This window comes from Panthera uncia, assembly GCF_023721935.1.
Source record: "Panthera uncia isolate 11264 chromosome E2 unlocalized genomic scaffold, Puncia_PCG_1.0 HiC_scaffold_20, whole genome shotgun sequence".
NCBI classification, from domain to species: domain Eukaryota; kingdom Metazoa; phylum Chordata; class Mammalia; order Carnivora; family Felidae; genus Panthera; species Panthera uncia.
The window spans coordinates 14022762-14038751 of record NW_026057589.1 but is presented as its reverse complement, the minus strand read 5'-3'; the positions used below and the strand labels follow the sequence as shown (position 1 = coordinate 14038751).

Below are 15990 nucleotides of genomic sequence, written 5' to 3'. Positions count from 1 at the left end.
ATTTTTATTCACCCTATATGTTTGCTTTTGACTTTACTAGAAGATTTTCAGTGATTCATAGTTGTTCGACTCAGATTTAAGCATGGGGGACTGAAAAGGTGACGGGGACCTCTGTCTTTGGACAAGATGTATTCATTTTGCTCTTCATTATCTACAAGGATGTTATTTGCTTCTTACCCTTTTTTTCTTTTTTGTCATAGTAACTGCATGGGATTTGATCTTTTTGTGTGTATATATAATTTAAAATTTGCTTATCTCTTATCAGTGAGATTGAGCATCTTTTTACATATGTAAGATCCAGAGCCATGTTTTTCTCCTTATCTGTCTGCAACATTTACCCATTTTTATGATGAAAAATAACCTTATATTACTATAAAAGCAGGACATGAGCTTTGTAAAAAAAGTTAGAAAATTCAGGCAGTTAAGCATAAAAAAATAGAATCATTACATTCCCACCACCCAGAGATTATCAGTATTAATCCTTTAGTGAACGCTGGTCTTTTTCTACACTCAGGTGTAGATATTTGTATTTTAACCCCAACCTGAAATCATACTTTTTCATGTTACTTTGTTACCTGCCCTTTTCAGTGAACAGTCTCTCCCTGTCCATTCCAGTAAACATTTGACACATCTTCACATACAGACTTTACTCAAATTTTCCCATTTGACCCAGAGTAGACTGTAGCTTGTTTATTCAAATCAGTTAGGTTCAGCGCTACCCAAATCACCTAGTTGTCCCATCTTTTAAATTTGTTTTAATCTAGCATGCTCTGTAATGACATTGATTTGCTTAAGAGATCAAGCAGTGCGTCCTGCAGAATGTCTGTCCTGCAGAATGTCTTCTAGATTTGTTTGGTTGCTCCCTCCTGGTCTTTTAGGTTGTTCCTTTGTCCTTTGAATTTTCTGGAATTCTGAAATTCTGAAATTTCTGCAAGTTAGATCTAAATGCTGGGTGGGTTCAAATGAAGTATTTTTGGCTAGAATGCATCATAGATGACTGTGTGTTTCAAATGCCTTAACATCAAAGACACACAATCCAAGTTGGTCACCTTAGTTGCACCTCCTGACTCCAGATGATGAGAGTCTGACCCCTCTATTGTGTAATTGTTTCTTTCCTTTAGGGCGCCTGGGTGGGTTAGTCAGTTAAAGGTCCAACTTTGGCTCAGGTCGTTATGTGACAGTCCCGTGAGTTCAAGCCTCGCATTGGGCTCTGTGCTGACAGCTCAGAGCCTGGAGCCTGCTTCGGATTCTGTGTCTCCCTCTCCCCCTGCCCCTCCCTTGCTCCTGCTCTGTCTCTCTCTGTCTCAAAAATAAATAAAAACATTAAAACATTTTTTTAAAAAATAAAAAAAAATTGTTTCTTTCCTTCGAACTGAAGAATTCTGTGTCGTAATACACTTAACTGTTAAAACTGTATGTTTTGAGAACATTACTTGATAATCTTTGCTTAAATTGCTATCATTACAGCGTGAGAAGTGATGTTTTTCTAATTCTGTGGTTTTTCTACATTTTTTAGTTAATGTTCTTCTGTGATGTATTGCTTTCTCTCATCAACTGGGACAGAATAAATGTTTCATTTTCCTTAATTATTAACTTTCAAAATAGGGAATAATTTTAATAGTAGGTTAAGTAGTACAAATCATTTTTTGTCTTAAAAAAATTTTTTTAATGTTTACTTATTTTTGAGAGAGAGACAGAGTGTGAGCCGGGGCAGGGGGGCAGAGAGAGGGAGACACAGAACCCGAAGCAGGCTCCATGCTCCGAGCTGTCAGCACAGAGCCTGACGCGGAGCTTGAACTCACCGACCGAGATCATGACCTGAGCCGAATTGGACACCCAACCAATGGAGTCACCCAGGCATCCCTATTTTTTGTCTTTTTTAAAAATATCATAAAGGGTGTACAGATTTTTATTGATTCACTATATGTACTCACACTTGTTCCTTTTAATGCTCAAGTCGTCACTTTGGCCACTAGAAGTTCTTTCAAGCTGGATCTTACATCCTTTAAATGTGACCCATTATTCTTAAGTAACTACCTTGCTTTCTGACACCGCAAGATGTCCCAGTTTCACCTTGTGCTTTCCTTCCCTCATACCTGAAATTGCCTGGTTTCTTCCAGGGAGCCCTTTTCATGATGAGTCATATCAAGGGATATAATCTGGACTCTGAATAGATGCCCATTGCTACCAGGGTGACATTGTTTCTGTGCCATTTCAGTGAACAGAGTAAGAAAATATTTATCTTAAAAAGAGTTAGAGTTCATACTAATGTTTTTTAAAGATTTTATTTTTAAGTAATCTCTGCACCAGTGTGGGCCTTGAACTTATAACCCCGAGATCAAGAGTCACATGCTCTACCTGCTGAGCCAGCCAGGTGCACCCTCATACTGGTATTTTTAATGCAGTTTTAACATTTGAATTTTCATCTGATTTCTTTGATTTTATAATTGTGCATCATTTGTCTTACTCTGAAGATCTGGATCCCTAACATGATCAGCATCATTACTTGCTTTAACCTACAACATGAAATAGGTTCAAAATACCAACATTGATGTTACTACACGGAATAGAGTTTTTTGTTTTGTTTCGTTTTTTGTTTTTTTGTTTGTTTTTTGTCTTCAGGATGGATCTTGCTAAGGGTGTACAGTCAAAATACTGTGTTTCTGAAGTCCTTGGAATAAATCCTTTCTTTATCAGTTACGTTATTGTTTGGGTGTAGAGTTATTTATTCAAATAAGTATTTGTTTATTCCAACTGTTCTTAATTTAAGGGATTTTCAAAATTCTTCAGAAAGATAAACACAGAATTCTTGCTTTTACCCCTTGCTATCCCACTGTGTTCAACCCTAACCTTACAGGTACCTATTTTCATTAGTTTTTTTGTTTATCCTTCCAGTGTTGTGGGTTTTTGTTGTTGTTGTTGTTTTGCAAATACAGTGCAGCTAGGTACCTACCTAGCTTGTAGGTTTATGTTTTTTGCTGTAGTGATTTTACTGGGCTTTCAAGGGAAGCAAAATGACATTTGTGTGTTCAGACTGCTGTCTTAGCCTGGAACTCAGTCCTTTGTTCGTGAACCACTTTCACCTGTCACTTGGGGTCGAATGCACATTCTGCACATGAGAATGCCCACGTGATGGGCTGCTTCTCATCAGCTTTGTTCTGCTATTGTATTTGTAGTTTTCAAGAGTTTTTAAAGTTTTTTTAAATGTTTGTTTATTTATTTATTTTTAATATAATTTATTGACAAATTGGTTTCCATACGACACCCAGTGCTCATCCCAACAAGTGCCTTCCACGATGCCCATCACCCACTTTCCCCTCTCCCCCACCCCCCATCAACCCTCAGTTCATTTTTCAGAGTGAGAGAGAGCATGGATGCATGCAAGTAGGGGAGGAGCAGAGAGAGTTCTAAGCTGGCTCTGCACTGTCGTACTGTGAGATCATGACCTGAGCCAAAGTCAGACACTCAACTGACTGAGCCACCCAGGAATCCCTAGGTTTTTTTAAAGTGTTTTGAAAAATGCTGAAGTCATTATGTCGTGATGGTAATACGTTCTTTTATCTTTTTGAAGATTTTATAAAGGCTTTTTTTTTTTTCTTATTGTGTTATCTCTGAATGACTTTCATGTTTTCAGTTTTGCCTTTCATATTGGAGGCTTTCCTCAAATGTTTGGTGGTCCTTGGTTCTTTGTGAGTGAAATATTTAAAAGCTGATTGGGTGTACAGGAATATTTAAAACAGTACTATTTGTAATAGTCCCAAACTAGAAACAGCCTCACTGTTCTTCAGCAGGAGAATGGATAAATACATCATGGTCCAGTCATGCGGTGAAACACGACTTCAGAATGGGAGTGAATAAACTGAGCTACAGTAGGTGACCTACACACAGCATGTTGAGTGAGAGAAGCTGGACACTCAGGAGTCAAATTGTAGGCTTCTGTTTGTTTAAGGGTGGAAACCAGGCAAACCTGATCTGTGGTGTTAGGAGTCACGATGGTCCTTGGGACGGGGTGGTGGCCAATGCCTGGAACAGGGCACAAGGGGCCTTCTGGGATGCTGGTTCGTGTCTGGTTTTTGAGCTAGGTCTGGTTATACAAGTGTGTTCTCTTTGTGTAATTTCATTGAGCTGTACGGTAGATTTGTGTGCTTTTCAGTGTGTGTGTTATGCTTCAAATGAAAGTTTACATGAAGTAAAAAAGAAAACTACTTGAATCTCCATGTGGATAGGATTTATTGACTGATGCCTATAGAGCGTGGTCATCCTGGGCATCCAGGTAACACCTTCTCGTTGGGAACCCCTGAATGTCAGTGTCTGAGGATGGGAACTGGACTTTTTTTTTTTTTAATGTTTATTTACTGAGAGAACGTGTGCACATGTGAGCAGGGGAAAAACACAGAGGGAGAGAGAATCCCAAGCAGGCTTTGAGCCAGACACGGGGCTCAATCCATGAACTGTGGGATCGTGACCTGAGTTGAAATCAAGAGTTGGACACTAACTGACTGAGCTGCCTAGCCATCCCTAGACATGTTTGTTCTTTCTGCTGTGTCTACCTGGAAGTCTTGAGGCCTCTTTTTTGTCAAGGTCTCTTTTGATTACTTTTTTTTTTTTTTTTTTTTTTTTTTTTTGGAGAGACAGAGACAGAGCACAAGTGGGGGAGAGGCAGAGGGAAATGGAGACACAGAATCTGAAGTAGGCTTCAGGCTGTGAGCTGTCAGCACAGAGCCCAACATGGGGCTCGAATCCACTAACTGTGAGATCATGACCTGAGCTGAAGTCAGACGCTTAACCTACTGAGCCACCCAGGTGCCCCTCTTTTGATTACTTTTGAAAGATACCCAAGTTGTGGTGGGAACAGTAATTTCTTCTTTGAACAGTACAGTAGTAGAATTGGAATTTCTATTCATTCATTCATTCATTCATTCAGCAAAGACTTAACAAACAAAATCTGTGTCCTCATGGTGTGGAGAGCATAATAGATATTGCAAACATCAAATATAAGCAGGTTGACTTATGGAGGGAAATATGGATGATCTGGAGGCCTAGAATAGGGAAGACTTCCCTAAGGAAATGATATTTTCGTTAGACCAAGAATAGAGGAAACTACTAGACTTTATTTTTAATGAAAATGTCTTGTCTCGTTGTGTCTGACCACCCTATTATGTGTGTGATTTCAGGTGGAGAGTATAGTGAAGATGATGTAAATGAATTAGTGAAGGAAGATGAAGTGGATGGTGAAGAGCAGACACAGAAAACCAAAGGGAAAAAAAGAAAGGCTCAGAGCATTCCATCCAGGTGATGCTGCCCTCAAGGCCCTTGGAAGTCAGGGGCTGTTGTCACAGCTTTCCTGATGGCTGGGATTGGTCCGATGAGTTCTTACTACCAGGGTTTCTTATCTTTGTCTTTCCAAGGGAAACATTTGGTGACATTTAGGATTAAACACAAAAGACCCCACAAAACAAAGAGTGGCATCCTCTGTGTATGGTTTCTTATTTTCACTGTCTCACATCTTGCAGGTGATAGCACAGCAGTACAGTTAGCTATACCTTCTTCTTTTTAGTGACTGCATAGTGTTACATTAGGTGGTTACACCTTGTTTTAAGCATTCCCTTATTGAAGGACATTTAGATTATACCTTGTCTTTCCTACAGCAAACAAGACTCCAGTGAATATTCTTTGTTACGTCTTTTTGTACAGGTACAAGTATATCTGTGAAACAGATCTGTAGAAGTAGAATCGTTTGATCCAGGGTTTGTACAGTAAAAAAATTTTTTTAATAAATATTAGCAAATTGCATTCCATAGGCCTGCTACTGAATTACACCCCCACCACCACCAAATTATGAAAATGTTGACAGGCTATTTAGCTCAGATAAGAGAATCTTCCATAGAAGTCTTTTATCTCTCTTTGATTAGTATTTATATCTTTTGGGGCATTGAAGCAAAAAAGCAGATTATCGTTTATAAAAAATGGAAAAAATTTTCATAATGAAAATTGAAGTCAGAATAGTCTAAGAAGCAATTTACTCTTTTAGGTCTTGGGCCCAGTTCTCTGGTCCTTGAGTTTTTCTGTATACCAGCTTTCATATTTTCAGAAAGTGGGAAAAAACATGGATTTTTTTTTTTTTTTTTTTTTTTTTTTTTTTTTTTTTTTTTTTTTTTTACCTCCTGAGAACTCTAGGAAGAAACAGTGCCAATAAATTTGATGCTCTCCTCAATAGAACATGTTCTCCAATTGGAGTATATGTTCTTGGAACACACTTCCTGGACAGATTGATTCTGTGAGGTGATTTTGGGTGTTTTCTTCGTGAAAATAGCTGGTCCTGATTTAGAAGTAAATCACTATATTTTGAGTCTCAGTGTTTGGGGAAATTGCTAACTGTATGAGCTCAATTCTTTCCTTCCACAGAATCTCAGCTTACCTCCCCTGCCTTCCCCGGGGGGTGGTGGGGTGTTAATCAGTAGTCCTCAGATTTTAAAGTTTTCTCGGATTTGCAACAGTATGTTTGGAATCGAGGAGGGGATAGCTGAAATAATTTCACATTATCTGTCTTGTCTTTCCTTTTCCTCATGACTGTTGGTGATTTAGGAAGAGAAAACAAGGTGGCCTCTCATTAGCAGAAGAGGACGAGGAGGACGCCAACCAGGACTCCGAGGGAAGTAGCAGTGAGGACGGAGATGCAGCTGCAGAGCAGGAAGAGGACATTGGCTCAGACGACGCGAGGAGGAAGAAGGAGGATGAGCTCTGGGCCAGCTTCCTCAACGATGTAGGACCAAAGCCAAAAGTGCCCCCAAATACACAAGTTAAAGTAAGTCGATAGCCACACGAGGTGTAGACTTTCCGGAAATACCCTAAGTTCCCCAGATAGACTTTTATTTCCAAACTGAGATTTGATGCTTACAGCAGAAGGCAGACCAGATGCCTTTTTTTTTTTTTTTTCCTTTTTTACATTTATTTTTGAGAGACTGAGAGAGGCAAACTGCAAGTGGGGGAGGGGCAGAGAGAGAGGGAGACACAGAATCCAAAGCAGGCTCCACGCTGACAGCACAGAGCCCAATGCGGGGCTTGAACTCACAAACTGTGAGATCATGAACTGAAGTTGAACGCTCAACCGACGGAGCCACCCAGGCACCCCGTGACCGGATGCCTTTTGAAAAGAATTCTAAGCAAAAAGCAAAGCATTCCCTATGGTAGAAAAAGCAAGCCTTTCTAATCAAATACATTTCCAGTAGGTCTTCAGTTTGGAGGTGAAACATTTCAGAATAGCCCAAAATAGCATGTTGGGATGGTTCTTTTGGGTTTCATCCTTATGTGAAACTGTGATAGTATCTCTTACCTTTTTCACAGAGTGGAGGGAAGACTGAAGGGACGGGTTCAAGTAAATTGTTGGTCAGAGCAGAAGAGCTGGAGAAACCTAAAGAAACTGAAAAAGTTAAAATCACCAAGGTGTTTGATTTTGCTGGTGAAGAAGTCAGGTAAGGTGACCGTTACAGACTTTGAAACTAGTTTGTTTAAAAATGAGCATCTTTCTGAATGGTGTTAGACATCTGGCCTCATTCTACTCTATCATCATAATATTTTGGAAGAGTTTTGTTTTCCGCTCCAGGAAAGTGGTGGTTCCATGAATTATCAGGGAACATGATGTAGTTGTGGGTATTGTGAAGTGTCTGAGAGAAAAAAAAAAAAGAATTAAGTATTTGGTTCCACTTATTGCCATGCCTTGTGACTTTGGCTGAGTCATTTCTCGCAAGAGTCATTTCTCCCATTTTCTCCCCAAAATTCATGTTGGAAAAAAGAATTTGGCATTATTAGTTTTATAAATTGTGTGGAGCAGAACTTTTTATTTTTTTAAAAATATTTTTCCCCAACTTCTTCTGAAAGATTTCACACAGCATTATGCTACAAGAATTAGTATTACAATGAGTACCCGTATACCTATTATACACATTCACCACTTGTTAATGTGTGGCCTCTGTCTCCATCATCTAGATCTGTATTATTGTCTTTTTGTTTTGGCTGAACCATTTGAGAATTGCTTGTAGTCATCATGATGCTTCACTCTTAAATATGTCTGCACAGTTTCCTAAGAACACGGGCATTCTTCTCCATGGTATAACATAACTGTTACATCCACTAAATTTCACATTAATGCACATTATTATCTAAATCTGTGGTGAAGGATGCTGATTACAATTTTCAACTTGCTGCAGACCAATACTCTTATAAAACACAATAAAAAGGAATTGCTAGAAAAATAAATTTAAAAGATATAGAAAATACAAGCCCAAATTTTTAACAATGAGATTCAACAGATACAAATATACATTTCAATAAATATAGTCTAAATGAACATCAAATAGGAATAGGAAGAGATTTATATGGTTCTGCATGCTGTTTATTGAAGGTGGGAGTATAAATAATTAGTACAGGGAATCACTGTTCTGTTTATACGTTTACATTATTCTATAATAAAAACAAAACAAAAACCCAGGATTAAAGTATCAATTCTCAATACTTAACATCTAGATGCACACCTTGAATACATACTTGTGTATATTAATTTTTAGTTTTTAATGTGACAAAATAGCTCATTTCTTTGTTAATTTATTGTGTCTATGATGGATATATGATCGCACTACTGGAGGATAATCGATATGTAAATTCTGTGGGTTTTTTTTTTTTTTTATGTTTATTTTTGAGAGAGAGAGAGACAGCGTGAGTGGGGTAGGAGCAGAGAGAGAGGGAGACACAGAATCCAAAGCAGACTCTAGGCTCTGAGCTGTCAGCATAGAGCCCGACGCAAGTTTCGAACCCACATACTGTGAGATCATGGCCTGAGCCAAAGTTGGACGCTTAACCCACTGAGCCACCCAGGCGCCCTGTCTTTCTTTCTTTTTCTTAATAATCCTCATCATAAACCCATCTCACAGATATTCTCGTGAGGATGGAAATACAGATTTTAAAACTGTTTCAGTTAAGTTCAAGATTTTTATTTTTACTTTTATACAGAATGAAGTCAGTGATACTGTATTTTCAAAGTTTATCTTTAGTGCTTCATCAGTAGCCGATTCCAACAATTTGTCCTGTCAGGTTATAATTAAATTTAAGGTATATTTCAGTGGAAAACAGGATTTCTGCATGCATGAATTCCCTGTGTCTGGCTATTCTTTTGACAGAAAATGGAATTCAGAACTTTCAGTGAGACATGTTAATCTGTAGAAACTCTGTTCTTCCAGGCTTCTGGCTTTCGTTTTTATTTATAATTTATTTGCTACTGAAATCATGTTGAATCATTTCCTTACATGGAAGTACTAAGATTATTAAAAATACAAAAGGTCAAGCCCAGTTAATAAGCCAAGTTATACTGTCTGATTGAGATCTTTAAAATTGGAGACCAACTGGTGTTTTTCTTTTAAAGACACTAAGTTTATTCTGAAGCTCATCTTGTCAACAGCATTTTTCTCTTTCATAACCATTGTACCTCAGCACGCGATATAACATATGCACATTTCCGGTCAGCTTTCAGCTTAACACATATAAAGACAGGCATTGAAAAAATGTAGCGCATTAGCCTTACATAATTTACAATTTTTACTGCTGTACTAAGAACAGTGGAGTTGTTTGTTGTGGTGGCAGGATTTTTCTCAGCGAAGGAAGCAGTGTGTTAATTTTATGTTCTAGCACAAGCTCCTTAATCTAATCTGTTCTCCTGTCTTGCAGCTGTGCCATTAGAACATACTCTTCAATACACTTAAATTCCAAATCACACTTGTTAACAGTGCAATCTTAGTTTTATTATACAGATTGGTGTCAGTTAATGTTTGTCAACCAGAAACTGATAAAAGAATCCTTTGCATCACCCTCATGTTTAAATCACACATGTATCATAATTTTCATGTTAATAATAACCTGGCATTCTTCAAATGCATTGAAAAACCTTTTGCTAACTTTATTATCATTCTCACTATCATAAGCTAGATCTTGAAGCCTTCAAGCTGTGGTGTTACTGGAAAGTTGTACTTGAATCAGCTTCTTTATCACAGATTCACCAAGCTTTCCAAGCAGACATCTTCCATAAAGTCTGACTGATGTCTTGGCGGGGGCTTATTCTTCTTTAGTTAACCAAAAGCGCTTCTTTCTCGGAGGACTACAATACACTAAGTAACGTTAATGTATGGAATTTGGCACCTGTTTCTATTGGCTTTTTAGATCAGTACTCTTTCTTTCAAAGAATTCTTTTGATTTTGGATTTATGATTTGTATATAAATACCAATGAAGATTGGATGAATTCGTTGCCTCGTTAGCCAAAACATCTGCAAAGAACTCACTATGGTTTTAGCACTACATGATCAAAAACCAAACTCCGTGTATGAGTGCTCATAAAGTAAAAGCAGTTTGACCTTCGATTGGCCTTGTTTCTTTGGAATTGCTTCCATCATCACGTGGTTTACTACTGCTGCATTCAGAAAAGCTTTGTTTTCTTTAGAGAAATACCCAGGGAGGCTTGTTTTGCCATCAGTACATTAGGATTAAGAAAATAATACTGATTTTACTTTCTTAATTTAATTATTTAAAAAAAATTTTTTTAAGGTTTATTCATTTTTCAGAGACAGAGAAAGAGAAAGCCTGAGTGGGGGGAGGGGCAGAGAGAGAGGGAGACAAAAAAATCTGAAGCAGACTCCAGGGTCTGAGCTGTCAGCACAGAGCCCGAAGCGGGCCTCGAACCCACGAGCTGTGAGATCAAGACCTGAGCCGAAGTTGGACGCTTAACTGACTGAGCCATCCAGGGGCCCCGTCTTAATTTAATTTTAAACTATAAATTTAAAAAGTCACACTCGGTTAACAATTAGAATGATTGTAAAAATAATTTATAAAAATAAATGCTTATGTTTTGTCACATTTTGGGGTTTTGATAAAATAACCCTAAACTATCCCATGCATTATAGTGTTGCACTGTGCGTGACTAATACACTGATGTCACATGTGACCACCTTGCGAGTTCGACAGTATCCAAATTGTTTTGTATTCATTGAGTCCACTAGTCATGTCTTGAATATTGTGACATTGTCAGATTGCTAAACAAATTTTCAAATACTTACATTTTCTGTACCCATCTTGTATTGGACCAATAACAAGTAGTTTTGTAGCCCACATTTTAAGTAGCTCTATATGCAATACTACTCAAGTTTTTTACCAGTTTTTCCAATGATAAATTCTTTTATAGCTGTATTTCTTGTTCAAGTCCAATATCTAATCCAAGATTACACTCTGCATTTAGTCTTTTTAGTCTTTTCTTGTTAAGCCCCTTTTTTAAACCTTTCATTTAAGTATTTCGTGACACTGGTATATAGAGTTGACCCTTGGACAACACAGGTTTGAACTACATGGGTCTATTTGTAAGTAGATTTTTTTTCCCACTAAATACAGCACAGTACCATAAATGTATTTTCCTTATGATTTTCTTAGTAACATTTTCTTTTCTCTAGCTTAGTTTATTGTAAGAATACAGTATGTAATACATATACAAAGTGTGTGTTAATTGTTTATGTTATCAGTGAGGTATCTAGTTAACAGTAGCCTTTTAATGGTTAAGTTGGGGGCAGTCAAAAGTTACACGTGGATTTTGGACTACGTGGTGGGCAGGTAGCAGCACCCCTAACTGCTGGTTTTTCAAGGGTCGATTGTATGTTTTTTCTTTTTGTTTTTTAATGTTTGTTTATTTTTGTGAGTGACAAACAGAGCACAAGCCGGGGAGGGCAGAGAGAGAGGGGAACACAGAATCTAAGGCAGGCTCCACGCTCTGAGCTGTCAGCACAGAGCCCGACGCGGAGCTCAAACTCACGAACTGTGAGATCATGACCTGAGTGGATGCCAGACGCTTAACTGACTGAGCTACCCAGGCGCCCCAGCAATTGTATGTTTTTAAGAGTCCATCTGTTTTGCAGGATGGTCCTTAGTTGGGAATTTTGCATAGTTCACTCATGATAGGCTTCAGATTCGTCACCTAGACAAAAATGCTAGGTGATGTTTTTCTTCCTAGTACATCGATAACAGTAAGTTAGACCACTTAGGCAATATCTGTCAGAATTCTTCATTGTAAAGACACTCATTTCCCTGATAATCAATCATTTTGGGATCCATTAGATAATTCTTGATGATGTGAATTAGTAATGTTATTTTGCTGCCGGAAATCACACTGGAAACTATATATAGAGTTCTCCAGTAGAGGGTAGCAGAACACTGACAGTAAGCCTTTAATGGTTTGGAAATCGTACAAAATAATGCAGAAAGTGTTTGATACACCATTAGGAATATATAAAAAGTTTTAGAACTCTTTCTTGGCTTGTATTATTTCCCATGTGTCATATAGGGTAGCCAGGAAAGATTTACAGCTTTATGATCAGCCCTACACAGGGAGTAAGAAAAGCTGGTAAATAACTGTTGTTATGAGAAATCATTAAATTTTCTGAACAAATAAATTTTGTGAATGTATTAGTATTTATATTAATGACACAAATTTCCTATTTCATTTTGTAAAGCAAAGGGATGGGAATTTTAAGTACTGGATAGGTATTTGGGAATCTGCTATTTCTATCATTTGTCAGAAGAGGGCAGCATGATGTCTTTTAAAAAAAAAGAAACAAATTGCTCAGGGAAGCGCCTTTTTTCCCCCCTACAAATGTATACATTCTCATGTATACATTTCATATTCAGAAGTAATGTACATTTTTTACTTAAAAAACGTATATTGCAGAGATACGTAATGGGACAAGCAAACGTTCTCTATAACTCCTTCCTCCTAAAGAAAATAAAACCCTGTTAATAATTGGCATTTGGCAGGATTTTTTTTAACTTAGATTATTTATACTTAAAATTTAGGTATTGTAAGAAGTCCTCACATAGGAATTTGGGAGGCCTGAATTATAATTGACAGCCAAATGCAAACTTGACATATGATTTTGAGCATATCTTTTAATCCCTTGATGTAATTATTCTGCTTTTTCTTTTTCTCTTTGTATCAAGTTAAGAGCATTACTGCATCTAAGAAATGTGAGAAAGAGCTAGTGATGACTGTAAGAATTTGTAAGTATAAGCATAAGGTAGTGTTAGCACAAAGTTAGTTTTTTATGTTTAATTATGTTTTAATGATTAAGCTGTGGATTTTCATCTTTTTGTTTTGTTTTCTTTGCCCTTGAAAAATGTGTAGCTTGTAATCCTTTAGGAATGAGGAAAAATTGTTTGTTTGTTTTTTAATGTTTATTTATTTTTGAGAGAGAGGCAAAGCACCAGTGGGGGAGGCAGAGTGAGAGAGAGAGAGAGAGAGAGAGAGAGAGAGAGATTGATTGATTCATTCTGAAGCATGCTTCAGGCTCTGAGCTGTAGCACAGAGCTTGATGTGGGGCTCGAACTCAACGAGTCTCGAGATCATGACCTGAGCGGAAGTCGGACATTTAACTGACTCAGCCACCCAGGCACCCCAGGAAAATAGTAGTTTTTATTCTTCTGTATCACATAACCAGCTGAGCCAGTTAGCTCAGACTTTCCCAAATGATTCACCTTTTGGAAAAGGCCAGTCATGGAAAGTTTCTGCCTAAATAAAGACTTTTTAGGAAGTTCTGAGGAAGTGAAATGAAGTTAAAATGACATTTCTGCTGATAACGCTTGAACTGACTATTGCTAATAGTGGGTGTTTCCTGTCAGGGTTCCCTCTTGTATATTTGAAGTGGTCTATAATTTAACTGTTGTCCTTTTTTTTTTTTTTTTTTAAGTTTATTTAATTTTTTTTAATGTTTATTTTTGAGACACAGAGACAGCATGAGTGGGGGAGGGGCAGAGAGAGAGAGAGAGAGAGGGAGAGGGAGACCCAGAATTTGAAGCAGGCTCCAGGCTCTGAGCTGTTAGCACAGAGCCCGACACGGGGCTTGAACTCACCAACCATGAGATCATGACCTGAGATGAAGTCAGGCGCTTAACTAACTGAGCCACCCAAGTGCCCCTCTGTATTTGTTTTAAGACAGTTTGTGTACGCGAGCTGTTGAGGGGCAGAGAAAGAGAGAATCCCAAGCAGGCTCCCTGGCTGTCAATGTAGAGCCTATTAGGGGCTTGGCCTCTGTGAGATCATGACCTGAGCAGAGACCCAGAATTGGATGCTTAACTGACTGAGCCACCCAGGCACCCCTAACTGTTCTCTTCCTTGAAGAAGGTATTTTGAGAGCTGAAGTTCTTACTGATTATTAAAAATGGATTTCTTCCAGGGGCACCTGGGTGGCTCAGTGAGTTAAGCATCTGACTTCGGCTCAGGTCATGATCTCGCCATTCACGAGTTCGAGCCCCGCGTCAGGCTCTGTGCTGACATCTAGGAGCCTGGAGCCTGCTTCAGATCTTGTGTCTCCCTCTCTCTGCCTCTCTCCCATTCGTGCTCTGTCTCTCTCTTTGAAAAATAAACATTGAAAAGAATTTTTAAAAAAATGGATTTCTTCCAGACATAACTATCAATGAAGAGTAAAAGTCTGCTTATGTTTTTTCTTGTTGATTCCTAAAGTCCCTGAGAGAAACATAACAGTTTATAGATGTCATTTCTTTGTGACTGTGGAAAGGACCTTGGCATTAAGAAACTAACAGAGATACTCCCATAGGCTATGCTTTTTTCATGGTTTCTTTGTGGAACTTACTATATATCCTGTGTTGTCATGATTTATTTCATGGTTGGCTGTCCTGATGGACTGTGAGCCCCTAAAGGGCAGAGACTATGCATATATTTTTATTTATACGTTCCATATCTAACACAGCGCCTGGATCTAGGGTCTAGGTTGCTTTTCAGAAACTGTTGACCAAATTGCTTTAGGCGGCCGCGGCAAGAGCTTTGTTGTTGCTGTGGTAAAACAAGTGAACAAAACAAAACATGCTTTGCATAAAGGCTTCTTTTACTTTCCTTATAGCTTGGACCGCTTGATCTTCATCTGTTATTGTGCACATTCTAAGATCTTACGGTGATGTGCCTTGATGTGGATCTTAAAATTTGCGATGTCAGCTATGCTGTGGGAAGTCAGTAGTAAAGTTTCTTTTTTGTTGACAACCTCTCACGTATTTTCTCTTTTTCTGAAATTCCTATTCGGTTGATAATAATCATGAAGCTATGCTAGGTTATGCTGTGGAAACAAACCCAGAAACTCAGCAGCTTAACACAGTACAGTTGACCCTTGAACAGCACAGGTTTGAAGTGTGGGTCCGCTTCAGTGTGTATTTTTTCTTGTGTGATTTTTGTAATATTTTTTTCTCTTTAACTTACTTTATTATAAGAAAATGGTGTAATACATACACAAAATGTGTGAAATCGTTTATGTTATCAGTAAGGCCTCCTACCAACAGTAGGCTATTAGTAGTTAAGTTTGGGGAAGTAAGAGGTTATACGCATATTTTCAGGTGTGTGGGGGGTCGGTGATCCTAACCCCACGTTGTTCGAGGGTCAGCTCTATATACATATTTTTTACTGGTGCCAAGTCCAGTCCACGTGGGCAGCCCTCCATCCTGTAACTAACTCAGCCGTGTGGAGCACATAGCTTTCGAGGTTGCTGTGGTAAGGGAAGAGTGAATAAATAGATTTTCATTTAAGTACCCTGTTTTCACAATGAGACTTCAGCCCTGCGCAATGAGTTTGAAAATTCTGTGGTTTTCATTTCTCCAACGAGTAATGGGGTTTTGCCAGGTTGGATGGGGGACACCGTATGGTATGAGGTTCAAGAAGGGGGTCTGGGATCTAGTTGCTCCTGATACAGACTTGCAACTCACATTAGCCCTGCTCCTCTCCTTCTCCCTTCAAAGGTTCCTGGTATTTCAATTTACTGAGCCATTCTGGAATAGCGTAGTACAAATCAGCTTGCTTGTTCGCCGTTCCATATGGCTATAGGCTTAGGTCAGAGAAAACAAAAACCAAAGCCAATTTCTACTTGTTTCTTTACTTTCTACCTTTAGAAAATTTGAGTGGCATCTTT

The 15990-nt window shown here is 38.4% G+C and overlaps 1 protein-coding gene across 2 annotated transcripts in view; it reads left to right on the top strand.

Annotated features, from left to right (window-relative positions):
* CFDP1 (craniofacial development protein 1) overlaps positions 1–15990 on the top strand; it is a 119256-nt gene that overhangs the window by 3885 nt on the left and 99381 nt on the right. For both annotated transcript variants that reach the window (XM_049622628.1, XM_049622627.1), the window contains exons 2-4: positions 5175–5292; positions 6586–6805; positions 7345–7472. In XM_049622628.1, coding sequence (XP_049478585.1) covers positions 5175–5292; positions 6586–6805; positions 7345–7472 — 466 coding nt within the window. The remainder of the gene's footprint in view (positions 1–5174; positions 5293–6585; positions 6806–7344; positions 7473–15990) is intronic.